Consider the following 14,920-nt stretch of genomic DNA (forward strand, 5'->3'; position numbering starts at 1 on the left):
CGCCATATCTGCCAGTAACCTTCCTCCTTTGCGACTAGCGCGCTGCTGGCGGCTTTCTTACCAAACTTTAATTTATGAACTTTACTTGTCGATAAGCTATATTCAACATTTTCCGCCACCTTTGAAAGGATTTTTCAAATAAAAGATATAAATGTATTGTTTAAATTAAAACTAGTAAATAATACAAATTAGTAATAACTCAAATAAACTTCACAGATTGTTCAAACAAGGATTAATGAAACAAATAGCAAATGATTATCTACTGTTAACGACGTTAAGTTTAAAGCTTAATACTAGCAATGATCAGTCTTCTTCGCAGTCGTCCATTGGAATCGGACACAGGTTTCGCACTGCTCTTTTGAAGACTCCTCCTTGTGTCCTTACAGAGACAACCCGTGTGATTCCATCAGGTCCAGGATGCAACTCTATCACTCTGCCAATAGCCCATTGTAGCGGTGGCAGATTGTCTTCCTTCAGCATTACTATCGTACCAAGAGCGATATTTTTTCCAGAGACAGTCCATTTTTTCTTCTCTTGCAGCTCATGCAGATATTCTGAGTGCCAACGTCGCCAGAAATTCTGACGAATTTTCTTAAAATGTTGCCATCGCGTCAGACGGTTGTCTGGCGTTTCTGTAAGGTTATGCTGAACGGGTTGAACAAGTGAGTCGCCAATTAGGAAATGGGATGGGGTGAGGACAGACAAATCATTAGGGTCCGAGGACAACGCAGTTAAAGGCCTAGAGTTCATGATGGCTTCGATTTCTGTTAAAAGAGTGTAACATTCTTCGAATGTGAGTGTTAAATCTCGCGTCATGATATATAAATGTCGCTTAGCTACTTTTACAGCAGCCTCCCATAATCCACCAAAATTCGGCGCGCGAGGTGGTATAAAGTTCCACTGAATGTGCTGATTAGCAAGCTGAGTCGTTATTTCGTTATGATTTTTCTTCAGAAACTCGTATATCTCTTGCAATTCTCTAGCTGCTCCTATAAAATTTGTTGCATTGTCTGAAAATATCTGTGAACACAATCCTCGTCTTGCTGTAAATCGGCTTAATGCTGCAAGGAATGCTTCGGTAGTAAGTTCGGTTACCAATTCCAGATGTACAGCTTTAGTGTTGAAACAGGTAAAAACTGCTATATAACCTTTGGACACATGGATTCTCCCTCGCCGACGACTTTCTCGGATTTGCAAGGGTCCAGCATAATCAACTCCTGTTACAACGAACAGTCTGGTAAAACTATTTACTCTCTGCGTCGGTAAGTCTCCCATTTTTACATCAGAATATTTTGGTTTAAAACGAAAACATCTTACGCATCCTTTTACAACCTTGTTAGCTTCTCTTCGACCGTTTATAGGCCAGAATCTGTGACGAACAGCGCTTAGCAGCTGTTCTGGAGGGCAGTGATGTAGACGTATGTGTTCTCCTGTTAATATAAGCCGAGTTACGGTATGCTTAGGCGGTAACACAATCGGGTGTTTTTGATCTTCAGAAATCATTGCGTTCCTAAGTCGCCCACCTACTCTAATCAATCCGTCTTTATCCAGATAGGGATCCAAAGCGCGTAATTTACTTTTAATATTTACTTCTCTATTTTTTAGTAAATCGCCTAGTTCTAACGAGAACCTTTCCCTTTGTACCATTCTAGTTATTGTCTGTTCAGCTTTCTTCAATTCTTCTACAGATAGAATATAATTTTTCGTGGTTCCTGCTTCCTTCCTTGTCCATCGTAGACAGAAAGCTATGACTCTAACGAGTCTGCGATATGTTGAAAACCTTTCTAGAATATTTGCTTCCGTTGCTAATGTCAAAATGATCGTGTTCGATTTCATTTCGGGTAGATTACTGTCGGGTTCCTCCATTCCGGTTGGCCATTGATTTCCGCTTACTAACCAAGGTGGTCCATGCCACCATAGACTTGTCGATTAATTGTTCTATTGTCATTCCTTGAGATAGCATATCTGCTGGATTATCTCTCGAAGTTACGTGTTGCCATGCATTCTTTGGAGTTAAATGCTGTATTTTCGAGATTCTGTTGGCCACAAATGTCTTCAATAAATTGGGTGGTGTTTCTATCCATCCTAGTACTATTGTGCTATCACTCCACAAATTTTCTTGTCTCACGCGTTCTCCATAAGCTTTCTTTACTACATTATATAATTTTGCCAGCAAAAGTGCTGCTTCTAATTCTAAGCGTGGAACAGAGATGGTTTTTAACGGAGCTACCTTGCATTTAGAGCATAAGAGGTAAGATTGAAGCTCTCCTCGATTGTTAGTACTCACTGCGTACAGGCAGGCACCGTAGGCTTTCTCTGAAGTGTCTCCAAACCCAAAAATATCGAATTGGTTAGATCGGTTGTGAGATACTGCGTTTCTTGGTATACGAAGCTCGTTTAATTTTGAAAGAGAGTTGTAATAGAATTGCCATGCCTCATCTTTGTCTGGAGGAAGCGGTTCGTCCCAATCAATCTTGAGCGTCCATAATTGTCGCATGATTATCTTTCCATTCATTAACAGCGGAGCTAGCAGCCCCAGCGGATCAAACACCTGTGCAACGTTGGACAGTACGTTGCGTTTCGTAGTAGTAGTTATTGGCTTGATCTTTACTTCATATTGCAAAACATCTTCCTTCGAGTTTCATAGTAGTCCTAGCGTTTTCTGAGCGCCTTTTTCGTTTAACATTAGCCAGCTATCTGTTTTCCCCTTTTCGGTAAGATGTTGCAGAATTTGAGGATTGTTTGCTCTCCATTTTCTCAGACTAAAATGCCCTCGAGAGAATAATTCAGTTAGTTGTCGCTGTAGAATTATAGCTTCTTGTATTGTTGAAGTTCCCGTTAAGACATCATCCATGTAGCAGTCCTCGTTTACTACCTTTGCTGCTTTAGATAAATCCCGTTCTTCTTCCGCCAATTTCCTCAAGCAACGAATCGCTAGGTAAGGGGCGCACGCTGTTCCGTACGTTACCGTGTTAAGTTCGAATAATGTGACCGGTTCCTTTGGATTCTTTCTCCATAATATTCGCTGCAGTGCTCGATCCAGTGGGTTTACCATTATTTGACGGTACATCATCGTTACATCCGCAGTTACTACGTATTCATACGTCCGGAAGCGTAGAATAATGTCAAATAATTCTTTTTGTAAATTAGGCCCTGGAATAAGCTTATCGTTCAAGGAAGTTCCTAATGTTGTCTTAGCGGAGGCGTCGAATACAACCCTCAACTTAGTAGTTATGTTATCTGCTCGTATTACTGCTTGATGTGGCAGGAAATAACTTTCTAAGTTCAATTCTTCCTTGTATATTTTAGACATGTGATTCTGTTCGATATAGTCTTCCATGAATTTATGATATTCCTCTTTTAACTTAGGATTTTTCTCGAATCTGCGTTCCAGTAAATGTAGTCTTCGTAAAGCTTGTTCTTTTGAATCTCCGAGCTGTATTTGTTTCCTTATAGGTAAGCGTACTATAAACTGTCCTTTTTTATCTCGTTTGACTGTGTCTAAAAAATATTGCTCACAATATTTTTCTTCATCCGTATACTCTGGGGTTTCTGGAAGCTCTTCCTGTCTCCAAAATCTTTCGAGTTGCTGGCTTAGTACTTCGTTCGTTAGGACTACTTGGCTTGTCTTCGGCTGCACTCCGGGTATTTCACCTCCAATTATCCATCCTAATCTTGTATTTTGCAGTGACGGTTGTCCTTCAATTTTGTTTCTGGGTGTTCCGACTAGAATTTTCCAATATAATCCGGCACCGATAAGCATATCAATCGGGCCAGGCTCGTCGAATCTTGGGTCGGCCATATCTATATCTTTTGGCATATTAAGTTGAGTGATATTGATTTTACTTTGAGGTAATCGTTCCGTGATCGATGGTAATACTAAACATTCAATGTTTGTTGAGAATCCCTTGTATATTGATTCAATTCTTATTTCCGTGACGTTATTTGCGTTGCTTCGAGTCTGATTTATGCCACTTATGGCTTGATTCTCCTTTCTATTAGGTAATCCTAGCCTTTTTAAAAAACTCTCCGTTATTATATTTGTTTGAGAACCCGGATCTAGAAGTACTCTGCAACTTTGAGAATTTCCTTTGACGTCATATGCCTTTACTCTTGCCGTAGACAAAATGACTGATAACTCTGTTTTTTTTCCATTACAGAGGCTGTTGATTTTTTCCTGCTTCTTACAATAGTTGACTATCGTCGTCGATGTGGATCCCGAGTTTTCTTGCTTTCCTGTGTCTGCTTGTGGCTCTGTGTCTGGATGCAATAGTGTGTTGTGTCGTTTTAAGCATTTTTTACAGGATGATGATTTACAGACCTTTGCGTGATGTCCTGATCCAAGGCAGTTTAGGCATAGCTGCTTACTGATGACTTCCTTTCTTCAGTTGATAGTTTCAGTAATTCTTCACATTTATAAATTGAATGGCTTCGCTTACAGATAGGACATTCGTACGACGTTATCGAGAGAGAAATCTTCTTGTCTGATTTCTTTAGTGTTGTTGTCTTTGCTGTGGCTTCTTTTTTTGCCTTTCCTTGATTTAATACTCTCATTGTGTTATAGCGATCCATTAAAAATTTCAAAAATTCATCTATCGTCGGCATATTCCTCGGCGTTCGATTGTTCATCATGTTTTGCCAGTCACGTTGTTCAACAAAATTCAATTTCTTTTTTGCTAAATGAATAATCATTGTCTCCCATCGATCCACTGGTTGCTCTAGCGATTTGAGTGCTGATATATGCGTACGAATATGCCAAACAAATAACCTTAGGCTCTCGGCTTTGTCCTCTTTGGTAATCATGGGAAATTGTAACAATTCATCTAGATGCGTTTCAATTATAATCATTGTATTATCGTAAGTGTCTTTTAAAAGTTTCCATGCCTCTGCATAATTCTCATTCGAGATTTGATACCCTTGAATGACCTTAAATGCTTCTCTTCGAAGAACTCCTACCAAATATTGGTGCTTTTGTATTGGAGTTAGTTCTTCTTCTTCGTGAATTGTAGTCTCGAAACTATTCTTGAAGAATAATTTTGTATAGTTTCCGTTAAATTCTGGTAACTTTATTTCCGGCAATTTTGGTTTATTTCTCGGTGCTTCATAGTTTCTTTGATTGCCGTTGTTTTCTCTCCCCTCAATTTGACGATTTTGCTCTTGACTACCATTCAGAATCCTATTAATTTTTTCTGCAACTTTGTAATAAATCATTTCAAATACTTGCCTTTCCGCATTGCCTTCTTGTACTTGTCTTTCATATTCTTCGTCGTTCTCTGTTGGTCTCAAATCAATTTCTGATTGTACCTCTTCGAAATTTTTCCAACATTCTTCGAGCTTTGCTTGTCGAACTCGAGCTTCCGTTGCTGTCCTCTGCCCTTCCGACTTGAAAAAATTTTGTATCCGCGTAAGTTGACCCTTTATTCTGGCTCGTTTATATTTTAAATCTCTCAGATTTGCCATTTTGTCTGTTTTTCTAGGTTAAGAATATTATAGAATTAGGATATTGCTTTTAGCGACTCACTTACCCTTTTCGTTGCGTTAATTTCCTTTGTCGATACTGTGAGTACCCGAGACGTCTTACGTCGTTGTTGATCCCAATGAGTGAGAGATGCTGCGAGTAACCGAGACGTCCTACGTCGTCGTCGATCCCAATGAATGCGAGATGCTGCGAGTAACCGAAACGTCCTACGTCGTCGTCGATCCCAATGAATGCGAGATGCTGCAAGTAACCGAGACGTCCTACGTCGTCGTCGATTCCAATGAATGCGAGACACTGTTGTGTCGATGCTCACTGCGCTTGCCACGTGTCTGATCCCGCGCAAACGTTTTGCCTTTTTTCCTTTTATTTCTCGGCCATTACTCTTCTTCTGAGCTCGTGCCTCTTGTTGGGCGCCAAAATGTTATTAAATAAAACTGAGTGCGTTAGGTTTAACAAACCACTTTATTTTCACAAATAAAAATGATTGTTAACTATGCAATGTCTGTCGCCATATCTGCCAGTAACCTTCCTCCTTTGCGACTAGCGCGCTGCTGGCGGCTTTCTTACCAAACTTTAATTTATGAACTTTACTTGTCGATAAGCTATATTCAACAGCGGTTTTAATATGTTTAATTGAATTTTGATCCATAAAATCCGCAAAATTTTTCGAAGTGAACGCGGTGCCTCTGTCGCTAATTATTCGTTGTGGAGAACCAAATAAATTGATTAAAAAATCTAAATGCTTAATTACTTCCTCTGTGGTGGTTGACTTACATGCAAACAACCATACGAATTTCGTAAAAGCATCTACAACCACAAATATGTATTTACAACGGTCTTTGGTAATTTCCAACGGCCCAAAATGATCTATATTGATCGTATGCATAGGAGATACAATTTCTTCCGTAATGCTCATTTCGCCTTCCGACTTTCCGGATGCTATGGCGCATGTTAAACAAGTTATACAATTTTCTAAATACTGCCGAATTTTAAGCTTCATACATGGAAACCAATAATTTTGTATAATAGCATGCAGCGTTTTCTCGTAACCTATATGTCCTAACTCGTCATGATTTACTCTAATTACACTGTTTATCATACTTTCTGGTATCACAAATAGTGATTTGTCGTTAAATTTTCTGAAAAGTAAATCATTTATTAATTCAAAATATTTGTTTTCTTTTAATTCGAGTTCTTTCGCAATCGCTAATAGTTTTGGATCCGCAAGTTGTCTATACATTATTCATCTTCTAATGACATCCCAGATAGCAAACAGAATTCAAAAAGAATTCCTCAAGAATTCGCAGATTCCAAAATGAATTCTTTAATGTGTCTCATTTCCATCCCAAAAGAATTCATAATTAATTTTATAAGAATTCAGGGTTATGTCAGTATTTGTGAATTCTTTTATAGACACTAAATGAATTCCAAATAAGGAAGAAAGAGTTCGTAAAGAATTCATAAAGAGTTCCAAAAAGATTCCAAAGAAGTTCGAAAAGAGTTATTAAAGAACTAAAATAGATTCAAAAAGAATTCTTGTACTAATCCAAAAACGTTCTATAAGAATTCTGCTCCTCAGAAGAATCTCATTGAGCATTCAGCAAACGCCAATAGTTGCAAAACTGCCAAGCATTTTTAGTGGTTCAATTTTTCAATTGGGTTATTACAAAAACTGTCTTATTCAATTGGAAAATTGAACCACTAGAAACACTATAAGCAGCTTTGCAACTGTTGACGCCTGTTGAACGCAACTATACTATTATATTACGGAATTATATTTATTTCATCATCAGACACACAAAATATACATAAATATTGGTAATGTTTTTTTTATTATTAATTTAGCTTTTTTATTTTTATTATATTATTTTATTACTATAATATTTACGCATATTAATTAACATATATGAAAAGTTAAAAATAAAAATTTATAAAAAAAGGAAGAAAAATAAAAATATTAATTTAGTTGAAATTATTTTATGCGGTCAGTGGCATGCTGTAGCCACATTCGGATTGTGGCTTCAACATTTGTTCTTGGCACTTGCCGGGAACTTGAAACCCCTTCTGCAATAGAAAAGTGTTTTATTAAATAATTATATAATAATGCATTATAAGACATAGTTGTGTGTGTGTATATATATATATATATATATATATATTATATATATATACTTTTTCAAATATTAAGTCAAAATTTAAAATAAAAATGTGTATTATTAACGGTTTTATAAGAGCTTTCTGTAATATAATATAACCTTTGAATTGTTTTCATCAACTCACCGATTATCACTTGGCAAACCTTCATAGCCCGGAATTTTTTAGTGTTTCGCTGTCCCGACCAGGAGTATATTTTTGCTAGCTGGTCTGTCATTATGTTTCTCAATATGCCGCGTGTCAATTTTGCTGCATCCGTTCCACCAATGAGCAGTATGTGGCGAGTCTGCAAAGTACATGTAATCAAAAAATGTGCATCATGTAACTATTGTATTTAGTACATGTACATAAACTTACAAATTGCTTGCATACATCCGCAGATTGCAGATTGTCATTAAAAATCTCCAGATCTTCACTTGTCTCCAGTGGAAAATCTGGCAGGAGGTTGTCAACCTCCTCATTCAGCACAGGTCTACCATGATCTTGGAGTTGATTTATGACGTGGTTGAGTTTCGTCATGATTGTTTTATAATATTTTAAAAACCGCTCCTCAGTCAACGGTTCTGAAACAAATGCACATTTTTGTTTATCAACAAATGAAATGTGTTTTTTTAATTTTTATATATATATACATTTGTTATATACATATTATATTTTCTAATAGAAATATCAATTAGTCTTGAAGTAAACTTTCATTTTTTAATTGAAACTAAATAAATCTTGCAATGAAATTGTTGACTGATGGACATGTTTATTTACCAATTACTGCAGTAATAGTCCGAAAATTATTCATGACTATGAAACTACTCGATAAAATGAAATACCAATTTGTAACTCTTTTGTGGAGAATAATGAGATTACAATGGAAATGAGAATGGGAAAACTCATTATAGTTCCTCGTTAACAATTTCATTACAATATTTGTTCAGTTACAATTTAAAACGGAACATTTTATAATTATAACCTGGTGCTCTGATTAAAAATGTAATTAGCAATGCCTATGTCAGTTTATACGTGAATATTATCGAATTATACATTACCACATGAACGAGCATTTCCTCGTTGTTGAAACAAGCGCCTCTGATCAGTGTCATCGAGTTGCTCTTCGTCCATTTCTTTGGAGTCATCATCGCTCTCCTGCATGTTCGACGACTCATCTTCAACTAAAGGAAAATAACATGAATCTATAGTCTTATTATTGCAACATCAAAGGTGTAAATCATTGAAATAACTAGGCAATTGAAGAATTTTAATTTCCCTGTTTTTTTTTTATATTTTGATAATTTGATAAATTGTCAAAACATTTAAAAAATTGAATTTTTATAAGAAAATATATCGATTGTTCTTCGAATATAAAAGCATAGCCTTTATTATTTGTACATATCATTTTTTATGTATACAAATTATGAACATAATATTACCTGTTCGCTGTTTCTTCAACGGTAATGACACTCCCTTGTGACATTCATTTCGTATGGAAGTAGGCAAAAGTTTCTTTTTGCAAGGGTTGGTTAATGACTTCGTCGTGACAATACTTTTATTTCTTTGACATGTATCTGTTGAAAAACGTTTCGTGTAATGTGTTATATTATTACATCAGTATCTATCTACGTTTCCGTAGATTCAAACAAATAAAATAAAAACTCACTTTGAGATTGCTTCTCATCCTTGTTGGTTGCCAATACATTTTGCCAGTGTCGTGATGGAGAATTCTCTACCTGAAGAGATGCGAATGCAATTTCTCTTTCAAAAACTGCATCGAAGTTTTCAAGCTCCTCGGATACATCATGCGATAACAACTTTTCGTTCTCTATAAAAATATCGACATGAAATACGTGTGTATTATGACATGGCAATATGAGAAGTTATGAAATATATTATTATCAATTGTGCAATATATTAATATAAATTATAAATTATAAATTATATTAGTATTAATTATATTAGAAATTAAATATATTAGTTATATTTAACATATAAATTAATTATATTAGAAATTAAATTACATATATAGTATAAAATATATTACTATATATAAATATAATTGTACCTAAAATAGAGTTATGCTGCAATACGTCGACTGGTGAAAGTTCTGATACCGAAACTGTGACCGTAGGACTAACACTTTTCGCAGAATGATCACATTTCTGTTGGGCCTGGTAATTTGAAGGTGGTGGTACGAATGCACCTATGCCAATATCATCGTCAGTAGCTGAAAAATTCATATTTAATTAATTATTGATGTCATCATTAGAATGATTATTATTGTGGCTACTTGTAAATTGTAATATAATCTATTAATCAATTTAATCTTTAACAGTACCTGCTTCCTCTTCCGAGGTATCCTCAAGACGTGCGGGTTTTTTGGTGACACGTTTCTTGGCCGGTTTTATTAACGCTTTCGTACACAGATCATCCGTATCATCATTTGTGGAAGCGTTCGTGCAATGCTCCTCTACTTGATTGGCAACTTCAATGGTCTCTGTTAAGTTTATAAAGACATTTTATTGTGATAATTCATTTTTAAAATATTATGTTTATAAATTGTTTTACAAAAAAATATTAACCGAAAGGTCCCAGGAGTTTACGATATTCGTACTTGATCCATCGGTCATCTGGTTGAAGTACATGCATTTTTTTTCTTATGAATTTCATGTTTTTTGGAGGCCAAAGAATGAACTTATGATCCAGATGCACCCAATGCTCAGGAACGAGAGAGCAAAAGTCTTCGCACAATACAACATAATATCGCACCATCTGCAAGTTAACGATTTCACGTCGACAATAATTACTGATGTAAAAGTGGCATTACATATTGATTGTTTTGAAACGTTAGTAAAACAGCTTTGCGGCATATTTGGTCTACAGGCCATATTTGTGGAGGTGACAGATTTTTTACTTCATATATGTGCAAGTTGCTCGAGGCACATGGATAATTCTGAATATCGTTCCTGTTTAAAAATGCACAACCAATAACGACAATAACATTTCCTCTGAATGCGATATGATTGATCATGACGATACTTCCATCAGCCATGAAGCAACAATTATCTGGTCTTTTATTTGATATTTCCAAATTTTTGAATTGTAAAACTCGATGCTCTCTGTGACAACCCATAGGAAGGTTGGACCTAACTGGTTTCTTTACCAGAGGATAGTTGAGATTCATACCACTTATATTTGCTGTTATTTGCGAAGATTTGGCCTGACCAATCTCCGATAATTGTCGATGAATTTGCTGCAATGGTTTCGCGTGTTTTCGGAGCAAACGTTTCAAAGTTTGCATGTGATTTTCAAAATCGAAAGCACTAAATCCGTCCAACGTGCCAAATGCCTTTACACTTTCGTTCAGATGAATCAAATTATGTACGTTACTCGTAACATACTCTTTTCCATAAAGGGTTTTAAATTGTTGCACAAAATAAACCAACAATTCTTTAGCATAGGCATTGTTGACATAACAATCGTGTGGGTCGCATAATATCCGAATAGCGCAACTTAGAGCATTGAAATGAGCCAAATATTTTTTCGAAAGAATTGGTTGTAGCAAAATCGGTCCTAGATATAACAAGAAAGTCCGGAATTCAGTGGCTTTCCAGCGATGCAATTCTTGCAATCCTCGAGGTTTCCTGTTGAAATCTTTGGGTATCCATTGTCCTGAGATCACTAATGCGTCAGATAATTGTTGTACAGCCTCCGCGCGTAATGTTAGAATTCGACGACGATCGAACCATATCGTCAACAAAATTTTCATAACTCCTAAGCATACTAAATGTATATAGTCCAGCGGAAATTGAATAACCATATCTATAGGTAATGCCTCAAATGGTGAAGTACCTGTATGATGCTCTTCATTCGTTCTGCGCCTAAAGGTTTCATTTGTCCGTAGTGGTGCTGATTCAGAAAGAAAGACCATCCGATTCATAAAATCTCCCTCTTCAGTACACATTCCGCAACTGAAATATCCATTGAATTGTTTCGTACATTTCACATAGGATCGTGCGGGACTATCACAAATTATGCATCTTATTGTGACAATAAATTGTTTTGAATCCACAACAAATCCTTCACTGTTCAGTCTTTTATATTCGTTTATAAAAGGTATTAGATAGTCGTGAACTGAATATGGTTTTTTATCCCCGTGATATATTCCAATGACGAACGGGGTATTAAAAGGGCCATTAATAATTTTTCCTAAAATAGGCCACAAACTTGTTCCAGAAGATTTTGCAATGGGTAGCCCATCGATATTTAAATCCAACATAATTTCTGTTCCAGAGATGAAAAATGTATTATTTTGCAAGCGTTCTTCTAGAGCTTTTTGCAATCCGTAGTGGAGGTATGTTCCAGGCGGGCAGTCGGTAATTTCCATATTAGAAGTACGTAGTGTTTGCAACAGTGTACGAGAGTCTTCAGGCAAGTTCTTGTGACCCGCTTTTCTCAGAAGTTTTAAAAGGCGATTTAAATGAACATGTTTCATTGCAGTATCCAATGCGAAGGATGCTAATTCCTCTACGAAATCAAAAGTTTCCAAAATAATTGCAGGACAGTCCTTTTCGAGATCCTCCTCTGAATCACTGTCACAATCTTCTGACACGAAATCTTGTGCAATGTTTTCAACAGTTTTGTCAATGTTCTGAATATTAATAACATTTTCTGCAAAGTCATCTGCAAAGTTATTAATCATAAATTGAGGGTCATTTTTAGCCACGCCATATTCTGCGTTATTTGCATCAGTTGCAGGATTAAGGTTCTCTTTATTTCGCTTGTGTTCAATGCCCATCGGAAGCCGAGGTACATTATTGAGAAACTCGTCATCGACAGATGAACTGTCTACAAGCATTACATCTTCTTGCCATTGTTCAGCGAGCCGACGATAGACTTGACGTTCCGACAAGTTATTGTAGCGTTTCCGTTTTGGCATGTTGCTAATAATCTATAAAATTATTTTATTATTATCTCAAGCTGTTTTCTATGATGCAAGCAAAAGTGATGAGTAGCGAGTGTAACTCGATATCGGTCACTAATTTATGTAAATACATACGACCTTTCTCGGGCCGAAGTGTTTACACCGAGCACGATAAATTCATCGACGAGACCGTGTGTCACCGAGAATTATTGATATCGAGAGATAAATATCATTCTTGCAACCTCAATCTAATTTCTGTGTCTTGTATCATCGATAAAGTAAATATCGGTACCGAGCGGGCCATTTTCACAAAGAGTATCGCGACCATCGCCGTCACAAAAGATGAGGCACACGTGCGAGATGCGATAAGAGATTGTGCGATAGGCGTAGCTGTGATATGTGTGTCGCGACGGCGAATATCGATAAAGGAATACAAGGAAAGTTTTAGACTCATTCTACAAAAGAATTATAGCGAGACACGGATCACGGATTCCGAAAAATTCTGGGAAAATATATCATCTCTTTCGTGCATGTGCATTAAAAAACAGACGAGAAGATTGAATTAAAGAATAGGATTAAAAAAAATTTGACAATGTCCTTACCGTTTAGTAGGTTACAGCACGTCAGTGTCTGATTAACTGATGGAGATAGTAGAAGAAAGAGACAGAAAGAGAGAGAATTAAGAGACACACAGAGAAACAAAAAGAAAGGAAAGAAAGAAAAAAAAAGAAAGAAAATGCAATAGAAATACAGAGGTAGAAAAAGTAGAACAAAAGAGACGAAGAAAAACGCGATTTTCACGGCACTTGAAATTATAGAAACAGAATACACGCAGCTCGATCTCGATCGCTCAAAGTGCGGAATTCTAATGTCAACAATGACACTCAGCGCTGCCGTGAAACTCGTTGCCATGATAACAACAAACATATCACACTGCTCATGCGCAGACCTCTAAAAAATGATACTGTTAATAAATTCTTAATGAGTACTTATTTTTCGTCCATTTGGACCTTTCGCAAAGGAACTCTTTCGGAACTCTTTACAAGTAAAAAAAAATAATTCTTAAAGAAGTCTAGATCAAAATCGTTTTTGAAGTCTTAAAGAGTACATTATAATTCTATCATTTTGATCATGCAAAAATAAATTCTATTTCAGTTCTTTTTAAACAGAAATACTGAGGTCTTTAAGAAGTCGAAAATGCGAATTCTTTTGGAATTCAATACGATTACTTGTGCTATCTGGGATATTATTAACGAACAATATATTTCTGCTCAAGCAGTCTACATGAATCATTTTGTCGGAAAAACGGTGTTTCAAAGTAAACTGATAGTTTTGCAACATTAAACTCCAACGTGCTATCTTCGGATTAATATTTATTTTCCGCATGGCTAAAACTAAGGAGTTGCAATTAGTAATCACAGTAAACGAAATTCCTTGCAAATAAACATGAAATCGTTCTATCGCTTTAACAATAGCTAATGTTTCCAACTCGAAACTATATTTTTTTTTCGGTTTCGGAGGTTGACTTGCTGAAATAGGCTATTGGCCCGAACAAGCCTGATGCCTGTTTTTGTAAAAGGATAGCGCCGAATCCGTGACAGCTAGCATCGGTGTGCAATTCCGTCTCAGCTGTCGGATTATAAACACACAACACTGGTGGCGACGTTAATTCTTGCTTAATACAATTGAATGCGTTTTTACAATTATTATCAAAATTATATGTCACCTCTTTCTTCAGTAAGTTTTGCAAAAGCTCAGTTTTTATCGCATAGTGTTTTATAAAACGCCTAAAATAACTACTTAATCCTAAAAAACCACGTAATTCTTGCACATTATTAGGATAAGGATAATTAAGGATTGCTTGAATATGACGATCACTTAACGTTATCCCTTTTTCATTAATTAAATATCCTAAATATTCAATACTTTTCTTTATGAATAAACATTTAGCTAGATTCAGTTCTAAATTATACTGTTTCAACAAAATCATAACTTCTTTTAAAATTTTAAGATTTTCTTCCTCGGTTTCAGTAGCAATTAAAATATCATCTATATAAATCAAGATCTTATCTTGTTTGACCATTTCCTTAAAAATATCGAATATTCTTTTTTGAAACTCAGCCGGTGATTCCGAATAACCAAATGGAAGTTTAAGGAATTTGTATTGGCCACTGGGCGTTGCAAAAGAGAAGTATTTAGTTGACTCTGGATGAATCGCGATCTGATGAAAACCATCTTTCAAATCTAACTTTGTAAAAACTTTTCTTCCATGTAATTTATCAAGCAAATCTTGAATAACTGGGAAGGGATATTTTTGAGGATGAATTCTTTGATTTAATGGACGTAAATCAACACACATTCGTTTTTGTCCATTTCGT

The 14,920-nt window shown here is 36.0% G+C and overlaps 2 protein-coding genes across 3 annotated transcripts; both read right to left on the minus strand.

Moving 5' to 3' along the window:
- Window positions 1–303: 303 nt before the first annotated feature.
- Window positions 304–5,460, minus strand: LOC105679307 (uncharacterized). The gene is made up of 6 exons (XM_067353841.1): window positions 4,440–5,460; window positions 2,876–4,260; window positions 2,288–2,632; window positions 1,898–2,230; window positions 1,149–1,217; window positions 304–1,020 (listed from the first exon to the last, which is right to left on the minus strand). Exons 1-6 carry the CDS (start codon window positions 5,458–5,460, stop codon window positions 304–306), a joined length of 3,870 nt encoding a protein of 1,289 aa, XP_067209942.1.
- A 1,832-nt stretch (window positions 5,461–7,292) lies between these two features.
- LOC136999736 (uncharacterized) lies at window positions 7,293–13,646 on the minus strand. 2 transcript variants are annotated; one of them, XM_067354370.1, is made up of 10 exons: window positions 13,145–13,646; window positions 10,201–10,390; window positions 9,957–10,115; window positions 9,684–9,845; window positions 9,282–9,443; window positions 9,055–9,189; window positions 8,674–8,796; window positions 7,991–8,196; window positions 7,760–7,919; window positions 7,293–7,543 (listed from the first exon to the last, which is right to left on the minus strand). In XM_067354370.1, exons 2-10 carry the CDS (start codon window positions 10,388–10,390, stop codon window positions 7,452–7,454), a joined length of 1,389 nt encoding a protein of 462 aa, XP_067210471.1. In that variant the 5' UTR covers window positions 13,145–13,646; the 3' UTR covers window positions 7,293–7,451. The 2 variants fall into 2 exon arrangements, with proteins under 2 accessions (XP_067210471.1, XP_067210470.1); XM_067354369.1 differs by lacking the exons at window positions 7,293–7,543; window positions 7,760–7,919; window positions 7,991–8,196; ... (3 more) ...; window positions 9,684–9,845; window positions 9,957–10,115 and having other exon boundaries at window positions 10,279–12,569.
- Between the last annotated feature and the right edge of the window lie 1,274 nt (window positions 13,647–14,920).

The sequence above is a fragment of the Linepithema humile genome, chromosome 4 (genome assembly GCF_040581485.1).
Source record: "Linepithema humile isolate Giens D197 chromosome 4, Lhum_UNIL_v1.0, whole genome shotgun sequence".
Classification (NCBI taxonomy): domain Eukaryota; kingdom Metazoa; phylum Arthropoda; class Insecta; order Hymenoptera; family Formicidae; genus Linepithema; species Linepithema humile.

What these genes read in the sequence shown, in the direction of transcription:
- LOC105679307 (XM_067353841.1), bottom strand. Translation starts at nt 5,460, where the DNA reads ATGGCAAATCTGAGAGATTTAAAATATAAACGAGCCAGAATAAAGGGT. An exon ending in GTCGTACGAATGTCCTATCT is followed by an intron (nt 4,261 to 4,439) that starts GTAAGCGAAGCC and finishes TATTGCATCCAG; the next exon opens with ACACAGAGCCACAAGCAGAC. An exon ending in ATTTATCTAAAGCAGCAAAG is followed by an intron (nt 2,633 to 2,875) that starts GTAGTAAACGAG and finishes TGAAACTCGAAG; the next exon opens with GAAGATGTTTTGCAATATGA.
- LOC136999736 (XM_067354369.1), bottom strand. Translation starts at nt 12,557, where the DNA reads ATGCCAAAACGGAAACGCTACAATAACTTGTCGGAACGTCAAGTCTAT.